The 21,338-nt window shown below is 50.5% G+C and overlaps 2 protein-coding genes and 1 long non-coding RNA gene across 5 annotated transcripts; 1 reads left to right on the top strand and 2 right to left on the bottom strand.

Annotated features, from left to right (window-relative positions):
- Positions 1–451: 451 nt before the first annotated feature.
- On the bottom strand, positions 452–9,601 carry gapdh (glyceraldehyde-3-phosphate dehydrogenase). 2 transcript variants are annotated; one of them, XM_088618946.1, is made up of 12 exons: positions 9,453–9,600; positions 8,651–8,696; positions 4,914–5,013; positions 4,637–4,743; positions 4,354–4,444; positions 3,923–4,038; positions 3,108–3,189; positions 2,556–2,707; positions 2,190–2,268; positions 1,707–1,790; positions 1,227–1,324; positions 452–780 (listed from the first exon to the last, which is right to left on the bottom strand). In XM_088618946.1, exons 2-12 carry the CDS (start codon positions 8,671–8,673, stop codon positions 711–713), a joined length of 1,002 nt encoding a protein of 333 aa, XP_088475072.1. In that variant the 5' UTR covers positions 8,674–8,696; positions 9,453–9,600; the 3' UTR covers positions 452–710. The 2 variants fall into 2 exon arrangements, with proteins under 2 accessions (XP_088475072.1, XP_088475073.1); XM_088618947.1 differs by lacking the exon at positions 452–780 and having other exon boundaries at positions 1,226–1,628; positions 1,662–1,790; positions 9,453–9,601.
- A 1,241-nt stretch (positions 9,602–10,842) lies between these two features.
- Positions 10,843–13,680, top strand: LOC148640864 (uncharacterized). Its single transcript, XR_015929962.1, has 2 exons — positions 10,843–11,122; positions 11,724–13,680. It is a non-coding gene; the product is annotated as an uncharacterized LOC148640864 (long non-coding RNA).
- Positions 13,681–14,910: 1,230 nt separating this feature from the next.
- On the bottom strand, positions 14,911–17,297 carry nppcl (natriuretic peptide C-like). Of its 2 annotated transcripts, none has more exons than XM_088619053.1 (3): positions 16,943–17,297; positions 16,501–16,662; positions 14,911–15,258 (listed from the first exon to the last, which is right to left on the bottom strand). In XM_088619053.1, the coding sequence occupies exons 2-3, from the start codon at positions 16,624–16,626 to the stop codon at positions 14,962–14,964; spliced, it is 423 nt and encodes a 140-aa protein (XP_088475179.1). In that variant the 5' UTR covers positions 16,627–16,662; positions 16,943–17,297; the 3' UTR covers positions 14,911–14,961. The 2 variants fall into 2 exon arrangements, with proteins under 2 accessions (XP_088475179.1, XP_088475178.1); XM_088619052.1 differs by having other exon boundaries at positions 14,912–15,258; positions 16,501–16,671; positions 16,943–17,268.
- Positions 17,298–21,338: the final 4,041 nt, after the last annotated feature.

The raw sequence follows: 21,338 nt of genomic DNA, 5'->3' as shown, positions 1-21,338 counted from the left end.
GGATGAATTGCTTAGTGAAAAAGGTTTAGGCATTCATAAGCCACCAAGCTCCTTCACAACCTAAGAACCATACCTTGAAGGGAATTTAGGCTTTCCATTTCACTTGGGAGGGCAAAAAAAAAAAAGCCTCTCCAAATAGAGGAATCCAGCTTCCTTTACACCAAGGAACTCGTCATTAACATCCTTTTGGAGAGCTACACCACCCCCAGCTTAGTGAAGGCAACTTGAAAATGTGATGGAGGGGTTAAGGCTCTGAACTAGAGGATAGAGGACTGTAGCTCACCTAGGTTTTAGACTTAAATGTCTGGGACAAGAGTTTAACTTGAACAGGAGGTTCCAATCACAAGAAAATGACTCACCTGGTGGAGGAATAAGGGGTTGCTTCAGCTAAAGTGAGTAGTTCCCTGCACCCCAACACTGCCCCCCCAATTAAAACACAAGGCACAAGATCTTCTCACAAACCGAGGACTTTATTAAGTGCAGATACATGACAGTTTGGGGTGGCCTCATTGGCTGGTTTCTCACCAAGCACATCCGTCTACCAGAGTTTTCCCCATCTCCACTCCTCACACTGAAAGTGTAGAGCTACAGCAGAATGATACCGCTCGACGAGTTGGAAGAAAGAAAAACCAGCCAATGGAGGGCAGGACGTGAAGGGCGAGGACAGGTCAAGTCGAAGGACTGGTATACCCTCTGACCTAGGGTGGGCTTCACTCCTTGGAAGCCATGTAGACGATAAGGTCAACCACTCTGGTGCTGTAGCCAAACTCGTTGTCGTACCTGCATTTAGAAGAGGACAGCAGCTGGTGAGCTTTGTATGTAGACGTGGGGTGCAAGCAGATGGCAGAATTTGCCAGATCCTTCCCCCAAGGAGCAGGGCAAGCCAAGGGTATTCAGCTAAAGGCCACAAAACGGGTGGACCTTTCTGAATTGGCAGACATCAGTAAAAGCATGTTTAACTTGCTCACACTAAGCTAGGATGGAGATGTCAGGCTGATGGCTCCCTCTAGTGGTCCTGATCAAGCCACATCTTGACTACATGAAGTGGGGCCTAACAGCTCTCATTGCAGTTGCACAAATTGTTAGATACAACAACTGACCTAGTCTTGCATGCAGTGGCAGTATTCATTACCTCCACATTCAAAGGAATTGTGGAGGAACAGGGGAACAAAAAGTTGCCTACCCCACCTCAACTTTAAATCACCCCATAGATGGAAGACACATACCATGTGACGAGCTTAACAAAGTGGTCATTCAGGGAGATCCCAGCGCCGGCATCAAAGATTGATGACAGGGTGCTGCCATTGAAGTCGGATGAGACGACCTGAGAAGAGAGAGGGGGGTGAACTTAAGGGTGGCAGAGTAAAACCTGCACCATGGGCACAGTGTAGAGCACTGGTACAGACAGGGCAGCAGGATTTAATAGTCCACTGGCACGTCAAACTAGAGTAACCTTATAGCAGTAGAAGGTCCTGATTCAGGCAGTTGCGGAAGCATCCTTCAGCACGGTTTGCAATAAGGTTACACCCTGCACCTTACTGGTTTCCATAGATGAAATCAGAACTGCAGGGTTAGTCCTTAGAACAGCTGCACTCAAACAGTTCTTACACATCTACAAAGCCAGATATCTTGCGAGTTTTGGCATTTTAACTGGCAGATACAGGGCTTTAGCCAGGTGCTCAGGCAATACACTGCTAGAAACCTACCTGGTCTTCTGTGTATCCCAGGATTCCCTTCATGGGTCCCTCAGCAGCAGCCTTGACCACTTTCTTGATGTCATCATACTTAGCCTAAGAAGCAGGAGAGTTTGGACATGGAGAACAAGTGAGCACCAAGAAAGCAGTACAGTCCTGGGGTTTTACCCACTATGCCATGTTATTTATAGCATGGATCAACAGACGTTTTAGGCATATGCCAGCACTTGAACAGGACAGTCTTGGAGCTGAATGACATGGGTTTTGGCAGGCAGGTGCCAAATTACTGAAGAATTGAGAGGAGTGCAGAGGGGTCAATTAAGCATGTTGGATGGAGCTTCCCACCCCCATCTTGGTCAAAGATGCATTTCCCCACACCCCCTTCCCAGTCAAGATGGTGCACAATGAAAAAGCAGCCATGGCGGACGACGACTGCCTTGAGACATTCATTCCAAACGAAGTGGGCAAGAGGCAGGGATTGCTGGGAAGACTCACTGGTTTCTCCAGGCGGCAGGTCAGGTCAACCACAGAGACATTGGGAGTGGGAACCCTGAAAGCCATTCCAGTCAGTTTCCTGGAGAAAGGAGGTGGTCAGTTAGCATTGCTATAGTAAACTATAGTCAAGGTGAAAAGGGGACAGGGACTGATAACCCAGAACTCCATGGAGTTAAGGTAGCGACTGCACCAGGAGATTAAGACACTCACTGGCTAGTGTAGTAAAAGCCAACAGTAGGAGCAGAAGACCTTAAAACTATTACAGTAAACCACCACTGACTAGTTCCCCCTCCCCCAACAACTGCTGGCAACTTAAAAGGCAAGCACCACGGTGAGGGGCAAGGCTAATGAAGCAGTGGGACTGACCCATTCAGCTCAGGAATGACTTTGCCAACAGCCTTGGCTGCCCCGGTGGATGCTGGGATGATGTTCTGATGGGCCCCCCTGCCATCACGCCACAGCTTCCCTGAAGGACCATCCACAGTCTTCTGGGTGGCTGTGTAGGCGTGGACTGTGGTCTGAGGAAGGAAAACATCGTTACCACCACCTTAACCAATAGCCTTTACTCTAGAGGCTTTCACTGCACTTGTACTCTGAAGGTTACAAGTATCCAGATTATTTGTATCTCCCAGCTCTTATGTGGGAGACCTTCAGATAACAGCCCTCCAGGACCAGGACTGGACAGTTCTGAAGCATCATTTGGAATCTGGAGCCCAGTAAGTTCACTAACTGGGGAAAAGTACCCAACTACCCCCATTTAACCAAACCCCTCCACCCCCAGTCAGCATACGTCAAGGTCTAGGACACCTGCTGGATTGTAGCAGCGTTAGGAATCCCTACGCCTGACATGTTTCACACACCCCATAAACCCTTAGCAGCAACGCAGTCTAGCTTGTCCCACAAGTGTTCTCCTCTTACCATGAGCCCCTCAACGATGGTGAAGTTGTCATTGACCACTTTGGCCAGAGGGGCCAGGCAGTTGGTGGTGCAGGAAGCATTGCTGCAAGAAAAAGTTTACACATTAGCTAAAAAAAAGTAACACTTTCTCCCCAATGGGTACAATTTTATTGTATTAAAGTTGAAAGCCTCAAGTCACTACTCCTAAAACAGTTGGAAAGCTCAGTGTACAGTGTGGGGGTGGGGTTGTGCCCTTTAGGCAGCTTTGCAGCCACTAAGGGCAGAACCAGAACCTTACTCCGCACTGCCATTTGAATACAAACTCAAAGCAGCCTGGTGGGTATCATTTACAATTGCCCCAACAGAGTGGGGAGACTTGATGAGCAGTCACAAAGATGACTTGACACCAAACACCAAGTCTCCATCAGGAGTCCAGTTCATAGCTCCCCCATCTTGGAGCAATAGGCCTCTGGAGAACCATATTTCCCTAAGCCACAGAAAAGTTACCAGAAAACGTATTTACTCTCCCACCTGTAGACCCTAATCTGGAGTGAGCAAGTGAATTTTAAAGACACTCATAATTATACATAAAATCAGCAATAGCCAATGGGTCACACTGGACCACTTTGGTAATGTCACTAAAAAAACCCTTTATAAGAACAAGGCCACCAGAGCTGGACACACAAAGCCCTCTAACTGTTGGATTGCCCCCCCACACAGTGCCCTGAACTGCACAGTCTCCCCAGAAATGACCAGTTGCATCAGAATTAAACCCCTCCCAAACCGAACCAAGACACGGCTGTCCCGACCAGCTACAAGGAAGCAGCCCCTCTTACCTGACAACCTTCAATGACTTGTCGTACTTCTCATGATTGACACCCACCACAAACATGGGGGCATCAGCGCTGGGAGCAGAGATAATGACGCGCTTGGCACCCCCCTTGAGATGAGCCTGAGAAAGGCAGAGAAATAAGAGTCTTACACTTATAAAGCCCTTTGCAGGTAACAGGGGATCCCACTCCACCACCAACATATACTCAAACCTGGATGATGTACCAGTCTCCCCCCCCCCCCCAAAACATCAGCTCTCAGGGGGGAGGAGAGCAGTGATGAAGCCAGTCCAGAGATGGGATTAGGTGGCCATGATCGGCCAGGATAATCTCTTTTCAAGAAACACGGGAATTTGTAAAAAAAAAAAAAAAAAAACAAGGTCCTGACTCTGTCATTAAGCCTCATCTGAAGGACAGTCTCCCTTCCAGGTACTTACAGAAGCCTTCTCGGTGGTGGTGAAGACGCCAGTGGACTCCACCACGTAGTCTGCACCTGCATCTCCCCACTTGATGTTGGCTGGGTCTCTCCTACAAGAGGCAGACAAATGTCACAATACGGACTGGCACATGAAGACTAGGAACTGCTGTAGAAAACTTTACTGAAGAACCTTTAAGAGTTGCTCTTCAGCACCATCAACAGGGGGAATGTTAAGAATGAGCCCAGCTCCCCAGAGGGCATTCAGTGGGAAGACTTTGCTTGAGAGAAGCTGAAGCACTCACTCTTGGAAAACCATGATGGGTTTGCCATTGATCACCAGCTTGCCTCCCTCAGTCTTCACCTCCCCATGAAAACGGCCATGTGTGGAGTCATATTTGAACATGTAGACCTGGGACAGAACAATGGAGGGTAGACATTAACAACGGAAACCAAGCAGGTCATGGAGCACAATGCATGTACTACCCTACACCCCCCCATCTAGTGGGCAGGAGGAGAACTGCAGCCCTATTAGAAACTTCAGATATGTACTCCTTTTGTTCAAAGCCGTTAACAGCTTACCATGTACTCCAGATCGATGAAAGGATCATTGATGGCCGCGACCTCCACCTTCCCAGAAGTCACAGCAGCACGGGTCACCAGACGCCCAATGCGGCCAAATCTGATTGCACAAAAAAAAAACCCTGGATATTAGAGGGCACACCGATCAGTCAAGAACACGATACGAGGAAACGGAGTCTTGACTTGGAACAGCGATAGCAAGAAGGGGTTCAAGCCTATGCATCTAGGTTTCCACAAGAAAATCAAGTTGCCACAGGGTGGCAGCAGAGCCCCCCTGAAACTGCTCTTTCCAGTATGAGGGGAAGTGGAGACCACATGAAGTCCTGCTGATCCGAGGATCACTGCCAAGTCAGAGCTCCCGATGCTTGTGCTGAAACACAGGAGCCCTGAAATTGTGGATGCAAGATGTGCAAGGACACCCATCACTTAAAGATGAAGGCTTTATTTAAAAAAAAAAAGCCATTACCAACCTATTCTCTGCTTTTGAGCCTTAAGGTAGGGCTTAGATTTGAGTACAGTTACAAGACTGTTAGGGTGTCAACTGGATGTGAAGGTGGTGCATGTATTTCCCCTATTAAGTAAGGCAATCGAATCAAAACTCAGGCAGCACTTAGGCCTTCTGGTTGTCTTATGCCAAGATCTTAACCACAGGCAAGACTCAAATCTTCCATGCAAGGCCTTTAAAATGTGCTTCCAGGTCTAAAAGCTCAATGGTGTGCAATAGAGAGGAAGCCTGTGATAAATGGCACAGATAAGGGAGTAAATTCACATCAATAGTGCATTTGAAGTCTAAACCAGCAAGCAAGTCAGTTGCTGGTGCTAGTTAACATTAAGGGCCCAACTGGAACAAAAGCCAACAGATCGAGATACTCCAGGACCTGAGAGCATCTTCAGCCCTTTGATGGCCAACTGCTCAATGTCAAGTTGAAAATACTGTTCCAACCTGCACCAGAAGGGGGCAGCATCCAGTCACTCTCTCAACTACCGAGAGCTTCTTAGATAAAGGCCTTGAGTTCGCCATTAGCCACTGCACTTCGGTATTAGGACTGAAGTTCATATCTATACATATTAACCCATCCCAGCATTGCACAACTCCAGACTTGCACAAATATTTGATCAGCAAAACCCAAAGGAGAAAACAGGTTGATGTTTAGCCAGTGTTGTCGTTACCAGTAATTAAACGCAGCCGAGAATAAGGAGATGGAAACGGGTAGGTCCTGTTCATACATGCTGTAGTGGCAGAGAGGGGTTTCTATGACACAGAGGGAGGTGAACCAGCCAACACAGGCTCCACAAGCAGATTGAACAGTCATTCGTATCAGGCCAAAAGGACCACCAACCTCAGTGCAGTAAGGTACCCAGTGCCCATTTTGTGGCATAGTTCATGTTTTTGAAGGAAATTTAAGGGCCAAAGTGCAGTTTTCAAAGGTGAATATTAACAAGACAGTACAGGGTTCTGTCCTCTTCTGCAGAAAGGGGCTGTTCATAGTAGGAAGCAAGCACAGAACATTCACACACTTCCATAAAAGTAATTGATAAACAGGGTTTTATCTGGGTCTAAAGTCAGAAGTGGGTCCATTATCTCCCCACTGCCCCACCCCAGTCCTGACTGGCTGGCTACCTCCAAACTGGAGGGGAGGAGTCATCCCACTGCTCCTTTCTTCAGCTGGAGAGGAAAGCCTGAAAAAAGCCACAGCACACCAGAACTGAAATGGGCAGCCCCTGTAAGTCACCAGGCTTGATTGGAGAAGGTCCTTTAAAATTATAAACCCTATTGTGTCCTTTCATGCAGCTGAATTCCCATTTTAACACTAGCTTCCAGAAGTGCATCTCGGGTTCAAGTGGTGGGCATCATCAGGACAAGCCAGCACCTGCTGTACAGAGGTCTAACACATCCTGTAGTGGGAAACCCACTTAGGAACTGCAGGCTTGGGTTGTATAGCGCCTCCACAACCAGCAAAGCTGACTGAACCACTCCAGGTCAGAGTGGGAGCCTGACCTATAACTAAAATGCCATTACTGAACGGATCTCATTTGTGGACCACATTCCACCCAGGAAAAGGCTAGAGGTCGGAGTTAAAGATCACTGGATGACCCCCAGCCTTCAAGAAAGGTTATTCGCCTAAAATAGGCAGAGAAGAATGCGACAGCTGTGCCTCGACTAGTGTCACTTAACAGAAGTTAACTAAAAATAGAGCAGACCAAGAGGCCAACTGTACAGGTTACAGAGCACAGACTGAAGAGTACAGTAGACGAACAGGGCAAGGAGGTGTAGGGCAAACCTCCAGACTACCAGCCTTAATGTTTGACTGGGGCACTCAATCTAAACTTACAGTCCCCCCACCCCAGTATTCAAAAGTGGCATGGAGATCAGGGACTGAAGTTTCACTATAACCCCTGATCTTTACATGTGGTTTTAGTTTTTGAATCCAAGCAAGATAGCAGCTCGCCGTCTCTCTGGACTAAGGGGAGCAGAGAGCAAGCCAGACAGTGCAGTAGCACTTGCGACTCAGCAGGACAGCTGGTAGTTTGGGTGTAACAATATTGTGGCAATATGGGTCTTTGGATCCACCCCCAGCAAATCAAGCAACTGAAGCAGAAACTCAAACACCGATGGCTTTGTAGGAGCGTAGTTTAGTCAGCTAATCTAAAGTCATGCCAGGGAGGAACACTGGCATCATTAACCACTCAGTTGACACTCCAAGCTTGCTGGGCTTGGTCCGACTTCCAGATCGTTCTTCTCACCACCCAGTTGGGCCAGTGGCAACACTGCAAAAGCCAGCTAGGGGCCGAGGAAATCAAGCCAAGCAACCTGCCAGAATAAAACCGCAGAACAAGGGGGGAGCACTGCACCCAATGGGTTATGGGAAGATGGAACAAGAAACTCAGCCATGTTGAAAGCCGGTCTCCAGCTGTCTTGTGCAAAGCCAGGTTAAGACCCTCGAGTCTTGAGATAACTGCTTTTAGCTTCACAGGCTAAAAGCTCTCCGATCAGGCCTCCCCCCGGTGGGTTAGGGCACCAGACTCAAAAGCACTGGCCTCAGACTCAAAGTCCCAGGTGGAAATGCATCAGCTGGACACCTGATTGGGAGTTGCTGGTGCACCCTAGGTTGCAAATGAGCACCTACAATAAGAGCCAGATTAAGCCCCGGCTGTCGTGTACTCATGTCCAGAGCGGTACAAATAGCACAGCCTCTTCCAGATCAGTACATAACAGACTGAGGTGTAGCCATTTCAGTCAATGTAAGGCACAAGGACCTCAAAGAGAGCCATGTGAAGCCAGGATCTGGAGGGATAGTTACTACCCACATTATATAGTGGAGCAATCAAGTTTCCCCTTAATCCAAGCAGGTCATGTAGGCCCACAGGGGCGGAAGAGACATTATCTGCTCCTCTCCTGACCTTTTGATCTCCGTTGAACAACACTCCCAAATTTGAAGGCACTGCTTAAAGGCCAAGGTGGAGAGCCACTTCAAGTCAAGAGCTCTCCTCCTCATGAAGCCTAAAGCATTCAAAGCTAAATGCACATCTTGAAAGAATGAAAGCCAGTTACCTCCAAAACTGGTTAGATGCTTAAATGAAACCAGGTTAACCGAATTACAAGAATGAGATGGCAGGCCCTTTCAGGACGTTAGACTTTGAAATGAGGCTCTCATGTGCACTAGATCCAACACACAAAGTTGGATCACTTACACCTTCCACACAGTGGATCAGTGACCTGATGAAGGTTTACTCACCCGTTGATTCCAATTTTCACCATGGTTAACAGGTTAAAGTCCTCGTCTAGAAGGAGGAAACAAAAAAAAAAACATTAAGAAGAAATGCACCCCGAATGACACGGAACAAGCTCAGGCGCAGTAGCGTCTAAAACGTCATAAGCCAACCGCCAAAAATAAAAAAAAACGAAACTAGTTCCAAAAGTTTTCCCGTTTCTCCTTTAAGTACAAGGTTGTACCGAAGCCAGAACCGTCCCTAGGCACTTCAACAGATACCGCCCACCCACACTAAGCATCCTGTAGAAATGAGAACTGGCGAACATTAAACTCGCACCTATGTCGGAGGGGAGCCGTATTCCGTAGAACATCGGCGCACTCACAACGCAGCGAGCTTACGATTCACACACGGCGCCATGCTAGACTTGAGACTGCAGCCGTGCTCGCTCGCTAAACGGTAAGCGACAATGAAGCAAGCAGGTCGCCATCTCTCTCCACCCCCACACACTACAAGTATTCCTTTACGCGAAACGGAGGTGTTGCAAGACGGAGGAGCAGAGAACCCCAATCAAGCGAAGAACAGCGGTACTGTGCAGTAGGAGCGCGTCATTAGAGGAAGATACAACCTTGCAGCCTCCGAAAACAAGACCTTTCCGCACAGAACTGGGCACTTCACAGCAAGACGACTGCTAGGTGCACAGACGACAGATGCAAATAGTCTATCCGATAGCTCCAAATACAAAGGCGCAAAAAAGTGGTATATTGAGCCCTATTACATCCCTAGACACTCAACACAAAGTCCAGCTTCAGGAAACCACATACTTACCGTTTGTGAGTTACAGCTCCTCTGCCCTTCCGGAAACTCTGACTTTCAGTGGAGTGAAGAGCCAGTGGCCGGGCTGGTGCACTTTATACCGGTAAGCTGGAGACGGTCACGCCCCCCCCCTTCCCGCCCCGCCTCCGGCCGGCGCTCCGCGGGCGGAACCTCAAGGTCACCCGAGTCCGCGGCCGCCATGACGGCTCCTGCAGAACACACGCGAGCAGCGTGCGGGGATAGTGCGTCACGGCGCTGCATGGGAAGTGTCCCGATGCTTTTTTTTTTTGTATGTTTCCCTTGCTCTTATTGCTTGTGACCTCATGCATTTATTCTTGATCTAATGCGATGGCCCCGTGCACTATATCACAATACAGAATTGAAGTGAGAGATTATAATAATAATAAACTTTATTTTATATAGCGCCTTTAAAGGTGGCTTCTCAAAGCGCAAAGATTATTTCAAAAGTACTGTTAACAAACGCGATACTGCATACTGCAACGCGTTGTTTTTTTGTGGGGTGGGGTGGTTTGGAGATGAGCTAATAATATGCACTTCAGAGTTCTCCTTCGTGGAATGAAGGAGTTTGAAAGACCCGTGTATGGCACCTATATTAGAAAGACGTGGGTGATGCTGGCGCGCTGGGTGTGGCGAGGGGGACGCGTTCCTATTGGCTGGCGCGGGCCGGAGGCGTCGCCTCGTCTTCAGTACAAAGGTCTCCTTGATGCAGGAGACAGGAGGCTCCGAATTCATCATGAGCAGCCTGTCATATTACCGCGGTCAGGGGTGGTTAGGCCACAGCGCAGGTGTGACATTTGATCTCTGGGGTGCTGTGTAAGCATTGACCCTTCCCAAATGTGTAAAGGTGCCTTTGAGAAAGATAATAGAGGCTGTTGCTACAGCTACTAGAATAAAAGCAGAAGAAGAATAGGGTGGTTTCGTAACCAATAAATTATTCATGGAACAAGTAATAGGTTTATTCCATGATGAAAAGAGAACGTTGTGTTTCTTTTCTTCTCTTTTCAGCAGGGCATGACTCCATTGTTCCTCTGCAGCCTATTCATGCTGACGCAGCTCCCCACCTGAACTACTTCAATAAATTATGAAATACTTAAAATAGTAATGGTTAATAGACAGGAGAGCAGCAGACGCGCATGACTTTAACGTATACAAGAGAGCGAATCGCAAGAAGTGTTTTGCCAGTGTAAACGGCAGCCGATGAGCGGGTTTGTAATGAAGTTTCTAGCCTCACGACCTATCCCGGAGACGGCCTCCCCGCCCCCTGCCCCTCCCCCTTTGTCTTATTGGTGGCCTCCGCTGCCACTCCGACTCTCCGACGTCACTCGTTGGCTGCGAGGAGGCTCTGTGGCTGCGTTGCCACGGCGACCGAGCACACGCTGGATCGGCCGCACTGGGGCTACGTGGGGATCCGCGCGTCTGCCGTTCCTACCCCGGCCGTCGGGTTACGACTGCATGCGAGTGAAAGAGACGGGCCATGGTCTAAAACACAGAGGCAGAGGCGGACTCGCAAAGACATTCAGGCCACACACGCCGCCGCCAGGACAGGCGGACAGGGGCGTGAGCGCCGGGAGTCTGGTTGGCGAGATCGGTTGCCTGCATCTGACCTTCTCCAGAGACGGAGAGACTGGGGGGATCGATTTCCGTCTGGGAGCTAGGAAAAGGTCAGCTCAGCGCTCGCTGGAAGGACCCTGACCTTTCCGTGCCCCCACTCTCTGTACCTCGCTGTTTCACCGTGGTGCTAATGCCCAGGCAGTCAGTCGCAGTGTCTGAAATTGCCTTTAAGTCACCATGGATATGCTTGCACTACACTGTACTGTATTTCCCCGAGTAAGGTACAAACTGTACTGTATTATATATAGTGCCAGATTGATACTGCAATTTATCAATGTAGCTGTCTATGGTGTGCTGTTCTGCCCTATAATGTACTATACTACATTATACGGCAGAACAGATATACTACATTATATACCAGATTTACATTGTACCGTATTTACAGAGCCTGGTCTTCACTGTACTGTATCTACAGAGCCTGATCTACACTGTACTGTATCTACAGAGCAGATCTACACTGTACTGTATCTACAGAGCCTGATCTACACTGTACTGTATCTACAGAGCAGATCTACACTGTACTGTATCTACAGAGGAGGTCTACACTGTACTGTATCTACACAGTCTAATCTATACTGTACTGTATCTACAGAGCAGGTCCACACTGTACTGTATCTACAGAGTCTTATCTACACTGTACTGTATCTGCAGTGCCTGATCTGCAGTGCCTAAAGAGAAGAAAGGAAACCACGTTTCGGCTGTGGAACCTTCTTGGGGGTGTCGTTAATGACTGGCCGGGTGAGCCAAGATACCCTCCCCCCCCCCCCCTCCCCCAGCCGGGCAGCAGGGAAAATAGGTAGTTTGGCACCGGGTCCGACCAGCCAGGCGCTCCGCCAGCACTCAGCACGACGAGCCTACCGGCGACTGGGTCCAGTGCCAAGCTCCCGAGGAAAGGAGGCAAAAAAGGGGACAAATAAAAAATTGGGAGAGCCGCTCGGGTCCGAAACCCCGCTCAGCCCCGGTAGACACCGGACCGCAGGGGGATCTGACCTCAGTGGCCGGGCAGGGAACTGCTGTGGGCGGCCTGGACGGAGGGAATCGGAAATCCTGGCGCCGGCTAGACCGGGCCGACAGAGACATATTTGGCCCTCGCTTGAAAACCCGACCCCCGGCTTCCCCTCTCCATCCACTCCCAGAGTCCTCCTTCGGTGAATGCCACACGCTGCGGTATGAAAAGGGGGTTGCTTGCATCCCGGTCAGAACCTGTTCATTACTGACCGAGCCATCTAAAAGACATCTCGCTCGACCCACAGCTGGTTTCCAGCTGGTCAGCGCTTCTGCGGAGGACGGGACGACCGTAGTTTCGGAGCCGGGACAGGTGAAAGGCATGGACAACAGCAAGTGGTCGGACTTGGAGGGGCTCTTGCGCTGTGCAAATCCAGCCCCAGCAAGCACTTACCCTGATCGATAAAGGACAATCACCCTTTTTTATGAACGTCGGTATCACTATAGAATCTTGACTAGTTAAGAGTGTGTACTTAGTGTAAGAGGTTTATTGTGAATTCAAGTTTACCTCGATCCACTGTAGGAACTAAACTTACAAGAAACAGCCCCGCCTTGTTCCCCCTTTTAAAGAAAGTGCGTCCCCTGTCTCCGAGCTGAACTGCCAACAGGTGAAACGTTTCTCATGGGGAAGCGGCGCCTTTTTGTTAATACGCGTCGCAATGCTGACACCCAGTGGCTTCGCGAGAAACTGCAACGTCGCATCTTCGGATCTGATCAAGGAGCTCACAAGTCCCACGACGGAGCTCCGACAGTAATAATGCAGCCCAGACTCCAAAAACCCACACAAATCTTTTATTTTGACAGCATCTCCGGACACGGTGTTGGTTTGTTGACGATGAACAAGCGGCACACGACGAGGGCAGGACCCGACGGAGATGGGACCTGGGGCCCGGGTCTCTCCAGCCTCTCTCCTCGGGGGGGTGTCGAACTCCTCCAGCCGGCCGGGATCAAGGAATCACCGCGGGTGGTGGAGAGTTTCCCTTCACATCAGGCTCATGGCTTGGTGAATTTCTCCTCCAGTAAATACACCCCCCTATCCAGCAAAAGCTACTCTCGGTTACATAAGCAGCGTGTAGTTTTATTACAGACAGGTAAAGGAAACAATACTACAGTGACAGTAGGATGCCATGCCATAGCGAGGCACTGTGGGCCAAAACTGAAACTAGTCTTTTTTTTTTTGCAATATAAATGTCTCGTATCAACATGTCAACAAATGCACGGTGCTGCAGTCCACACTATTCTGCACAGCGGTGCTGGGGGGCTCTTGTTCAACGGTAGCCAGGCCATTCTCGTAGCTCTCTGCTTTGGCACAGAATGATTGCTGAAAAGCTTCTGTGGAGGGGTGAAGTACTCTTGAAGTACTCTCCTACGTCGCCTGGTACCGGCATTCGCGTGTAACAGGGAAAGCATCGTCCCCTCAGAGAGCCGCTTTGAGTAATGGCGTCTATCAAATAAATAATTACAGCACTGTATTTTGCCTGCTTCATATTTCCACATAGCCATCAGCAAACTGTGAGCACGTTCTGCTGCTGTGCAGTGGACAGCCTCCTACATAGATCCGGCGATATATAGTGCCAGGGCGAAATTATAGCTTCTGAGCAAACACTACAGTAGCCTACTACAGTCTTTTACTCCGTGTCAGAAAGGAGAAAAGACAGAGCGCAGCCGAAGTCACTAGTCTGAAAAGCCAGGTACACACATCGCTCACAAGTTCGAGACAAGCTGCCTTGTTTTCATTTTAAAGGAAAAAGTAAAATGGGTGATACATATTCAGGGAAGAGACGGAGCATTTTGAAAAACACGCAGAACGACAGGGTGGAGTTCTAGAACGGCGCTGGGGGTGGGGGTTGGCAGAAGGTTCTAGAACGCCGGGGGAACACCTGCAGGGACGAGAGAGACCGAGAGAGACGAGTCACCCTCCGGGCGGCAGGGCGAAGACTCAGGCGTCGTCACACATGACGTTTCTACCCAGCCAGAGATCACTGGCTCGTGTCGCCGACAAGAACAAAAAGGCAATACACCTGGATCACAACACCAAGCACAAAGTGGAGCAGGCACACACCCTGCAGCCTTAAAATTAATTGAGATTTGACCTAGCTCGGACTCCCGCTCAGGAGATAGATTTGTACTGTGAGGCACCGAATTGTCGAAGACTAGAGAAATTTCTCCCTTCACCCCCTTGTTGAATAATTTCCAGTTTCTCCCATCAGAACGCAGATACAGACTCATCAACTCTCCAGACCAATAGAATTACGTTCTCATGCATACCAGTAGTCATACTGTTACTTAACACTTGACTTTCATGCAAATATGCATGTATGTTGTGTATATTGTTGTTTTAGTCGTGTTCTTTTGTTTCTCTGTCCGTCTGTACAACAGCACTGCTGCAGTGAAGCAAATTGCCCCCTCAGGGATATTAAAGGCTCTCTCTTACTCTTTAAAGGGGAGTTTTAATACCTGATAGCTCAGTTTTAAACTTATACTGCTAGGTTTACGTTATAATTAGCAACACGGTGCCGTTTAATAATAATAATAATTATAATAATAATTGCTTACACTTATATAGCGCTTTTCTGGACACTCCACTCAAAGCGCTTTACAGGTAATGGGGACTCCCCTCCACCACCACCAATGTGCAGCATCCACCTGGATGATGCGACGGCAGCCATAGTGCGCCAGAACGCTCACCACACATCAGCTGGTGTTTGTTGCTAATTAACAGTATGAGCTTGTATAGAGTTTATTTTTGCAACATTCATATTATATTAGTTCTACACGCTTCATCTTCAAGGTTGAGAGTGGGGAAAAAGAACTACATGCAAATTGTCAAGTTGGTTGTAGTTGCCTGGCCTGTCCTCAGAAAGACACTCACCTCAGCCAATAGTTAGCAGCCGAGCCCGCTGAGGGAGCCAATCCGGTCGAGTTTGAGGCCAAAGCAGCCTCGGGCCCACCCCTTCTTGGCCCGGTCGGAGAAAGCTCTCTTTCGATTGGCCAGCGTGTCCCTCAACAGGCGGTACCACGGGTGCTCACTTGTTGGGGGCAGGTCAGTCCATCCCGGGTACTCGGCGGCCTTCGAAGTGGTGTCCGCCGGTCGTAACCTCTCCCCGGGGTCGCCGGCGAGGCTCTCCAGTTCGTCTGCGGTCAGGAGATCCCTGTACTGTTCCAAAAACTCCCGCAGAAGCTGATGGGAAGGAACACGTGTTAAGGTCGTGAAAAACTATCGCCAGCTTTTTAACCGCTTCTTCCAGTGCAGGGTCGCGGGGGAGCTGGGATTTATCCCAACATAGAACTGGGCGCAAGGCAGGGTACACCCTGGACGGGACGCCAGTCCATCACAGGACACACACAGACACAGACACTCACACCAGGGCCAATTAATCTACCGGCATTGTCTTTGGACTGTGAGACGAAAACCACATAAACACAGGGGGTACATCCAAACCCCACAAAGACAGCCCCCCACGTCTGGCATTGAGCCCAGGGAACACACGCCTCCGCGCCACTGTGCTGTTACGACTATTCTTCATAATGACACCTCTATAATAGGTGACGTATAGAATAATATCACAGTGAGAAAACAATGCAGAAAACATATGAACAATGTGAGTTATTCCGCCGTGAAGTATGTGTACAGTACGGAAACTGGGAGAAACCCGATCTATTCTTTGATCGATAATTTACTAAAAGCCGCATGAGGTAGAATGAAATGATGTCTTTGGTTTTGATATCCGTTTCGCTCCGATGCTCTGGCAGCTATGCCACGTTCAGAGCAGTTCTGGCAGACGTCGGTACCTGTATAATTAATATTCATCAGTCAGTCTGCCTGGGTTATCATTCCGTATCATTCAGATTCATTGCGCTTTTGACGGACTCATTTCACGCGCCCTGGCACGGTAGTTCATTGTAAATGACTGTGCCAGAGGGCACTGCATTCATGAACAAACTACACTACAGTGATGCTGGTTGAAACTGCGTCTTAGTGTCTGCAGTTTTCCTGCAGGCTTGAAAAAAACCGCGGGGCATAAACACTCCAGAAGACGAACAGGTATGCAGCCGCGCGTAAAACGGTCGCGCCCCGAAAATACCTCCTGTACGCACCCCGCTTCCGCTGAAACGCCACGGGCATGATATCCCGGGCAGTTCTGACAAACCGTCCAAAACATCCAAAGTTACAAATCCCTAAACCCCGTTTGCAGCGTGTACCCACAACTTCTGCGTCGACAAGACGTTGAAGTCCTTCACTGAACCAATTAGTCCACCCGATCAATGGGCATCGTTTTCGGTTTTATGGGGGGGGAGGGCTCCATCAGATAGAAGAGGCGCCGGAGTGCCGTATTAACCCCACCCCGACATCACCCCCTCATTACCCCCTTCCCGTGCGCAGTGTCCGCCGTCACGCCTCCGCCGCCCGCGGTAGCGGTACCTGCATCGCGGGCGCTGTCTTGAGAGCGCGGCTCTCCGTCGGGACCAGCGAGAGGCACGCCAGCAGCACGCCGAGGAGCAGGTACCGCGGGCGGGGGAGGGACAGCCGGGGTGTCCGAGCGGTCATCTTCAGCGCTGGAGACGGCTGCTGCGGCTGCTACACCTGCAATGACTGCGGTAATAATAATAATAATAATAATAATAATAATAATAATAATAATAATAGATCAAGAGGAGAAAAGAGGACAGTCTGAAAGCTCCGCAGAAGGATGGCAGGAAATGAAGGAGTGAGGAGACGAGAGAGAGAAGACCTTGCAGGTAGTCTAGAGTGGTTGAGATAGACCCGTCTGTTCCTCTGCCTCTGCACTGAGCCAGCCAGAAGGATGAGTGGTGGGACAGGACAGGTAGGGCGAAACACTGGAGCCCAAGTTGGCTGAACTCACCTCTGTCGCTTGCTTTTTGGGTCCCGGGGCTGCTGTCCAGTCTCCTCGCGGGCTGTCCGGCTCACAAGCTGCTTTCCATGGCCGACACCTGTCAGGTTGTGACACCAGCCCTGCTGCTCCCTGGCTCACTGCAGCACTGGATGCTGTTTGAACCCCTCGCTCTTTCCTGGTCTCTCTCTCGGCGCTCATGTACTGTAGCCTCCAGCAGTCGCTGGCATATGTAACCCCCCCCACTCCCTGTACAGGAGAGTTTATCTTGTCACTCAGGTGATGTCATCCCTGTTTAAACAGCGGCGTCGCCACGGCAACCGGACACCCCATTCTCGCGCGCACAGCTGTCACTGCAGCGGGTGCGCCCAGAAACATGAGGTCACTGCCGCAGGTCGGAGGTCAGCGGCGCTTTCCAAGAAAGACACAAAACAAGCAGGAGGAGAGAGATTCCGAATGAAAAAAAAAAGCCACTTGTCTCGGCGTGCTGGATTGTGTCATTGGTTTATTATGTCTAAATGTACTCTCCCATAAGAGTCAGCATTTCAGTGTGGATTAACCCCTCTCCCTCCGATACTGAGCTTTAGTGTCCAGTCAGTCAGTCAGGGGCCCTGTGCTGTAGTGTCCAGTCAGTCAGTCAGTGTCTCTGTGCTGTAGTGTCCAGTCAGTCAGGGTCACAGTGCTGTAGTGTCCAGTCAGTCAGTGTCTTTGTGCTGTAGTGTCCAGTCAGTCAGTCAGGGGCCCTGTGCTGTAGTGTCCAGTCAGTCAGTCAGTGTCTCTGTGCTGTAGTGTCCAGTCAGTCAGTCAGTCAGGGTCACTGTGCTGTAGTGTCCAGTCAGTCAGTCAGGGGCCCTGTGCTGTAGTGTCCAGTCAGTCAGTCAGTGTCTCTGTGCTGTAGTGTCCAGTCAGTCAGTCAGGGTCACTGTGCTGTAGTGTCCAGTCAGTCAGTGTCTCTGTGCTGTAGTGTCCAGTCAGTCAGTCAGTCAGGGTCACTGTGCTGTAGTGTCCAGTCAGACAGTGTCAGTGTGACTGTGCTGTGGTGCCTAATCACTCTGTATTAAAGTGCAGTAGTGTCCAGTTAGTGAGTGGGTCTGCATTACCGACCCCCACCCACCTTGGGACTCTATAATCCCTGTCTCCTCCACCCTTCCTGTTCTTGATTGGTGCACCTGACTCTCTGCACAGGAAGTGACCACATAGCCCCAGGAGTAGTGGCTCAGACAGGGCTATGTGGCCGCAATTACTGCCCCCTCCCTTCCTCCCCAGTGGAGTATCGGGTGGTGGGAACCAATTTTCTGCTGGTGTGTGGGGCTGGGGGGGGACCGTACAGCAGCTCACCTGGGAGATCCAGACATTGCTTTCTGGGCCTTCCCTGTTTTCTTGCACTACGTCGCTCAGTGTGTCCTCCTGCCCTCCTTTTCCCAACTCCTCCTTTCCCTTCTCTTCTTTTTCTCCTTTCCTCCCCTGGGCTCCACCCTCAGCCACCTCCGTCTTGCCCTCTCCATGCCCGCCGCTTCGGGCTTCAGCTCCCTTTCAGCTGCCAGCGGGAGGACAAAAAGAAGGAAATGCTGCATAGCAGTTTGGGGAAAAGAGGCGCCGCTGGGCCGCTTCCGAGAGCTAGCGCAGCGAAGAGGCAGGAGCGTCGCGCAACGCTTCGGTTAGGGAGGGAAGGTGACATCTTATGAGTGGATGTGCTGGGGAAGAACCAGGTTTGACGAAAGGCCAGTTGCTGGCCGCTATTGACATTTGTGTTATTTGGGTTTTTTAAAAGAACAGTTAATTGGTTAATTGTATGCATTGGCCTCAGTCAGAGAGGAATCCTACTCCGTTGGGCCCCTGAGCGAGGCCCTGAACCCCAGCTGCTCCAGGGGCGCCGTATAAATGGCTGACCCTGCGCTCTGACCCCCAGCTTCTCTCCCTGTCTGTGTGTCTCATGGAGAGCAAGCTGGGGTCTGCGAAAAGACATTCTTAATGCAAGAAATTGTATAAAGCCAATAAAGCGATCTTATCACTCTGCTCTCCTCCCCCCTGAGAGCTGGTGTGTGGGGAGAGTGCTGGCGCATCATCCAGGTGGGGGTACACACTGGCGGTGCTGGAGGGGGATCCCCAGTACCTGTAAGGCACTTTGAGGGGGGTGTCCAGAACAGCGCTCTGTAAGCGTCAGGAATTATTTATAAGCAACAAAAATCGTCCTTTCCCTTCACGTCCCTCCTGTATTCCCCCATTTCTCCCTCTGCCTCCTCTTCGCCTTTTCCATTTCCTTCCACCTCTCTCTGCCCCCTTTTCAAATCCTGCTTATCCCCCACTTTTCCCCATCGATCTTTCGGCTCCCATAAACGTCGCACCCCCCCATCTCTGCCCCCGGGCCCTCGCCTCCAGCCAGCCCCTTCTCGCGGTGAGTTACCGTCTGTCAGAGCCATCTGCTCTTGCTGCCCCCTGCCGCGCCCGCCCAGCGCTGGGGCCCAGCCAACACACACATTGCACACGACCGCTCCGTGCGGCTGGCTTATCAGAGGAGACAGGGCTTTGTTCCCAGCTCAATTGAATCTGTAACTTTTCCTGCACGGGGAAAAAAAAAAAAAAAAAAAGTTTGCCTAAGTAGTTTTTTTTTTTTGTTCAAATTAAGCCATTTAACTTTTTTTTTTGTTGAAATTATAATATGCCGCCCACACAAGCGCAGTGTGTTGAGCGCAGATAAGTGCAGCTGTTTCTACACCTCTGAACCGAGAGCCAGAGCTTAGTGTGGGAACAGAGAGTCACGGTGACTGAGGGGGAGGGAGGGAGGGAGAGAGACGGGGATGAGGAATCAAGCTGGAGGACAAAAAAAATAGGTGGGGGGGGGGGGGGGGAAGAGGCAGAGAGCAGGAAGAAGTTCGAATAATGGGAATGGAAGGGAGGGGGAGAGAAAAAGGAGTGAAATTGCGAAGAGGGAGCGGAAGACGGGCGAAAACGAGGAAAAAAAAAGAGGACGAGAGGCACGGGGAAGCAGGACAGAAACCGTCAGGTGTCAAGCTGGCAAACGCATTGACGTACGGTCCTCCGCGCCGGTGAGGCACAGGCGCACTGCGGAGGCCGGGGGTTAGCGCGGAGTGAAGATGGTGGCGGTGGGGGGGGGGAGAACAGTCAAGCACACTCCCACACACCACTGCCGAGCGCAGGGCAGCCGAATCCACCGTCGGGACCAGGAGGCGCTATTGACCCCCTCGGCCCGGGCTTCGCGAGCGCGAGGGGCGTCCCCCCCCCACCCGCTAGAGCCAGCTTTTCTCAGCAGCCAGGGAATGCATTGCAAAAGGACTCAGTTGAGCAGAAAGCAACCGGAATTAGGTTTTGCCTCATCTGATCGCTTTATCCAATTCAGGGTCTGGTGGGACAGCTGGAGCCTATCCCAGAAAGCAATGCGTGCAAGGCGGGGTACACCTCAGACGGGACGCCAGTCCATTGCAGGGCAGACGGACAAACACACACATCAGAACCAATATTCCAAAAGGCCAGTTACCCTACTTGCTTGCCTTTGGACTGTAGGAAGAAACTCGGGTAAACCTGGGCAGAACACGCAAACTCCACGGAGACAGCACACCAGGAACCCAGCTGTGAGGCCACCGTGCCACCACATCGTCCCCATTTAGAAATCATTTGGAACGCAAAGGACACCCATCACGGGGCAGCCTTTCCACACACTGAACACCCTAAGTTGCAACCGACCCCTCCCACCGTCGTCTCCAGTCCCCGGCTCTGCCATCTCGGGGGGTCAGCAGCTCCTATTCCAGCTCATCTATTAAACAGCCTAAGTCCAGTATAACGTCTCCCGAGTCTTAAGATACTGTTTTATTTTTTTAGAGACCTACATCACAGCTCCCTGACTAGGATTGGACACCCATGGTTCAGTCAGTCTCACGGGAATGCAGGAGCTCTCTGGTATTTTGGCTTGTTTTCTAGGTGTTTGCCAAACATCAGTACCTTACAACCCCCCAGAAAAGTGGATTTAAGCCAAAGAGCTGCCACCCCACACTCCCAAAATGCTGGGAGCACATTCCAAACTTCTTTGTAACTTCCAAACCGTTTAAAGTTTGTCATTACGAGATTGGGCTGCATCGACGACACTGCGGTGGGCACAAAAGTCAGGAATGCTTCTGGGCTGGAGCTGAGCCCGTCAGAATTTCAGCCCCCACTCACGGCTCACAAGGGGGTGTGTGCTCATGCCATGAGCCGCGCGATCAGTCACCAAACACGACGGCGTTAATAACAACCTTCCGGGTCTGATGACATCCCCTTGAATTGTTCCAAAAGGCAGCAGCTCCCAGTCTTTTTGTGGGTGTGTATTTTTGCCTCCAACCCCGGCCAAACGCATTCACCTCTCTCCCGTACCACCCCCCTTGGAAATAAAGACGTCACCTGGTCTGTGAGCAGC

This window comes from Lepisosteus platostomus, chromosome 25, assembly GCF_059453375.1.
Source record: "Lepisosteus platostomus isolate fLepPlt1 chromosome 25, fLepPlt1.hap1, whole genome shotgun sequence".
Taxonomy (NCBI): Eukaryota; Metazoa; Chordata; class Actinopteri; order Semionotiformes; family Lepisosteidae; genus Lepisosteus; species Lepisosteus platostomus.
This window is presented reverse-complemented; position numbering and strand designations above follow the sequence as displayed.

Excerpts from the sequence above, each read along its gene's own strand:
- nppcl (XM_088619053.1), bottom strand. The coding sequence starts at position 16,626 with ATGACCGCTCGGACACCCCGGCTGTCCCTCCCCCGCCCGCGGTACCTG. Across the intron at positions 15,259-16,500 it reads AGACAGCGCCCGCGATGCAG|CTTCTGCGGGAGTTTTTGGA; the intron begins GTACCGCTACCG and ends CCTTCCCATCAG.
- gapdh (XM_088618946.1), bottom strand. The coding sequence starts at position 8,673 with ATGGTGAAAATTGGAATCAACGG. Across the intron at positions 3,190-3,922 it reads AAGTCATTGAAGGTTGTCAG|CAATGCTTCCTGCACCACCA; the intron begins GTAAGAGGGGCT and ends TTTTTCTTGCAG. Across the intron at positions 1,791-2,189 it reads CCTGCCGCCTGGAGAAACCA|GCTAAGTATGATGACATCAA; the intron begins GTGAGTCTTCCC and ends CCTGCTTCTTAG.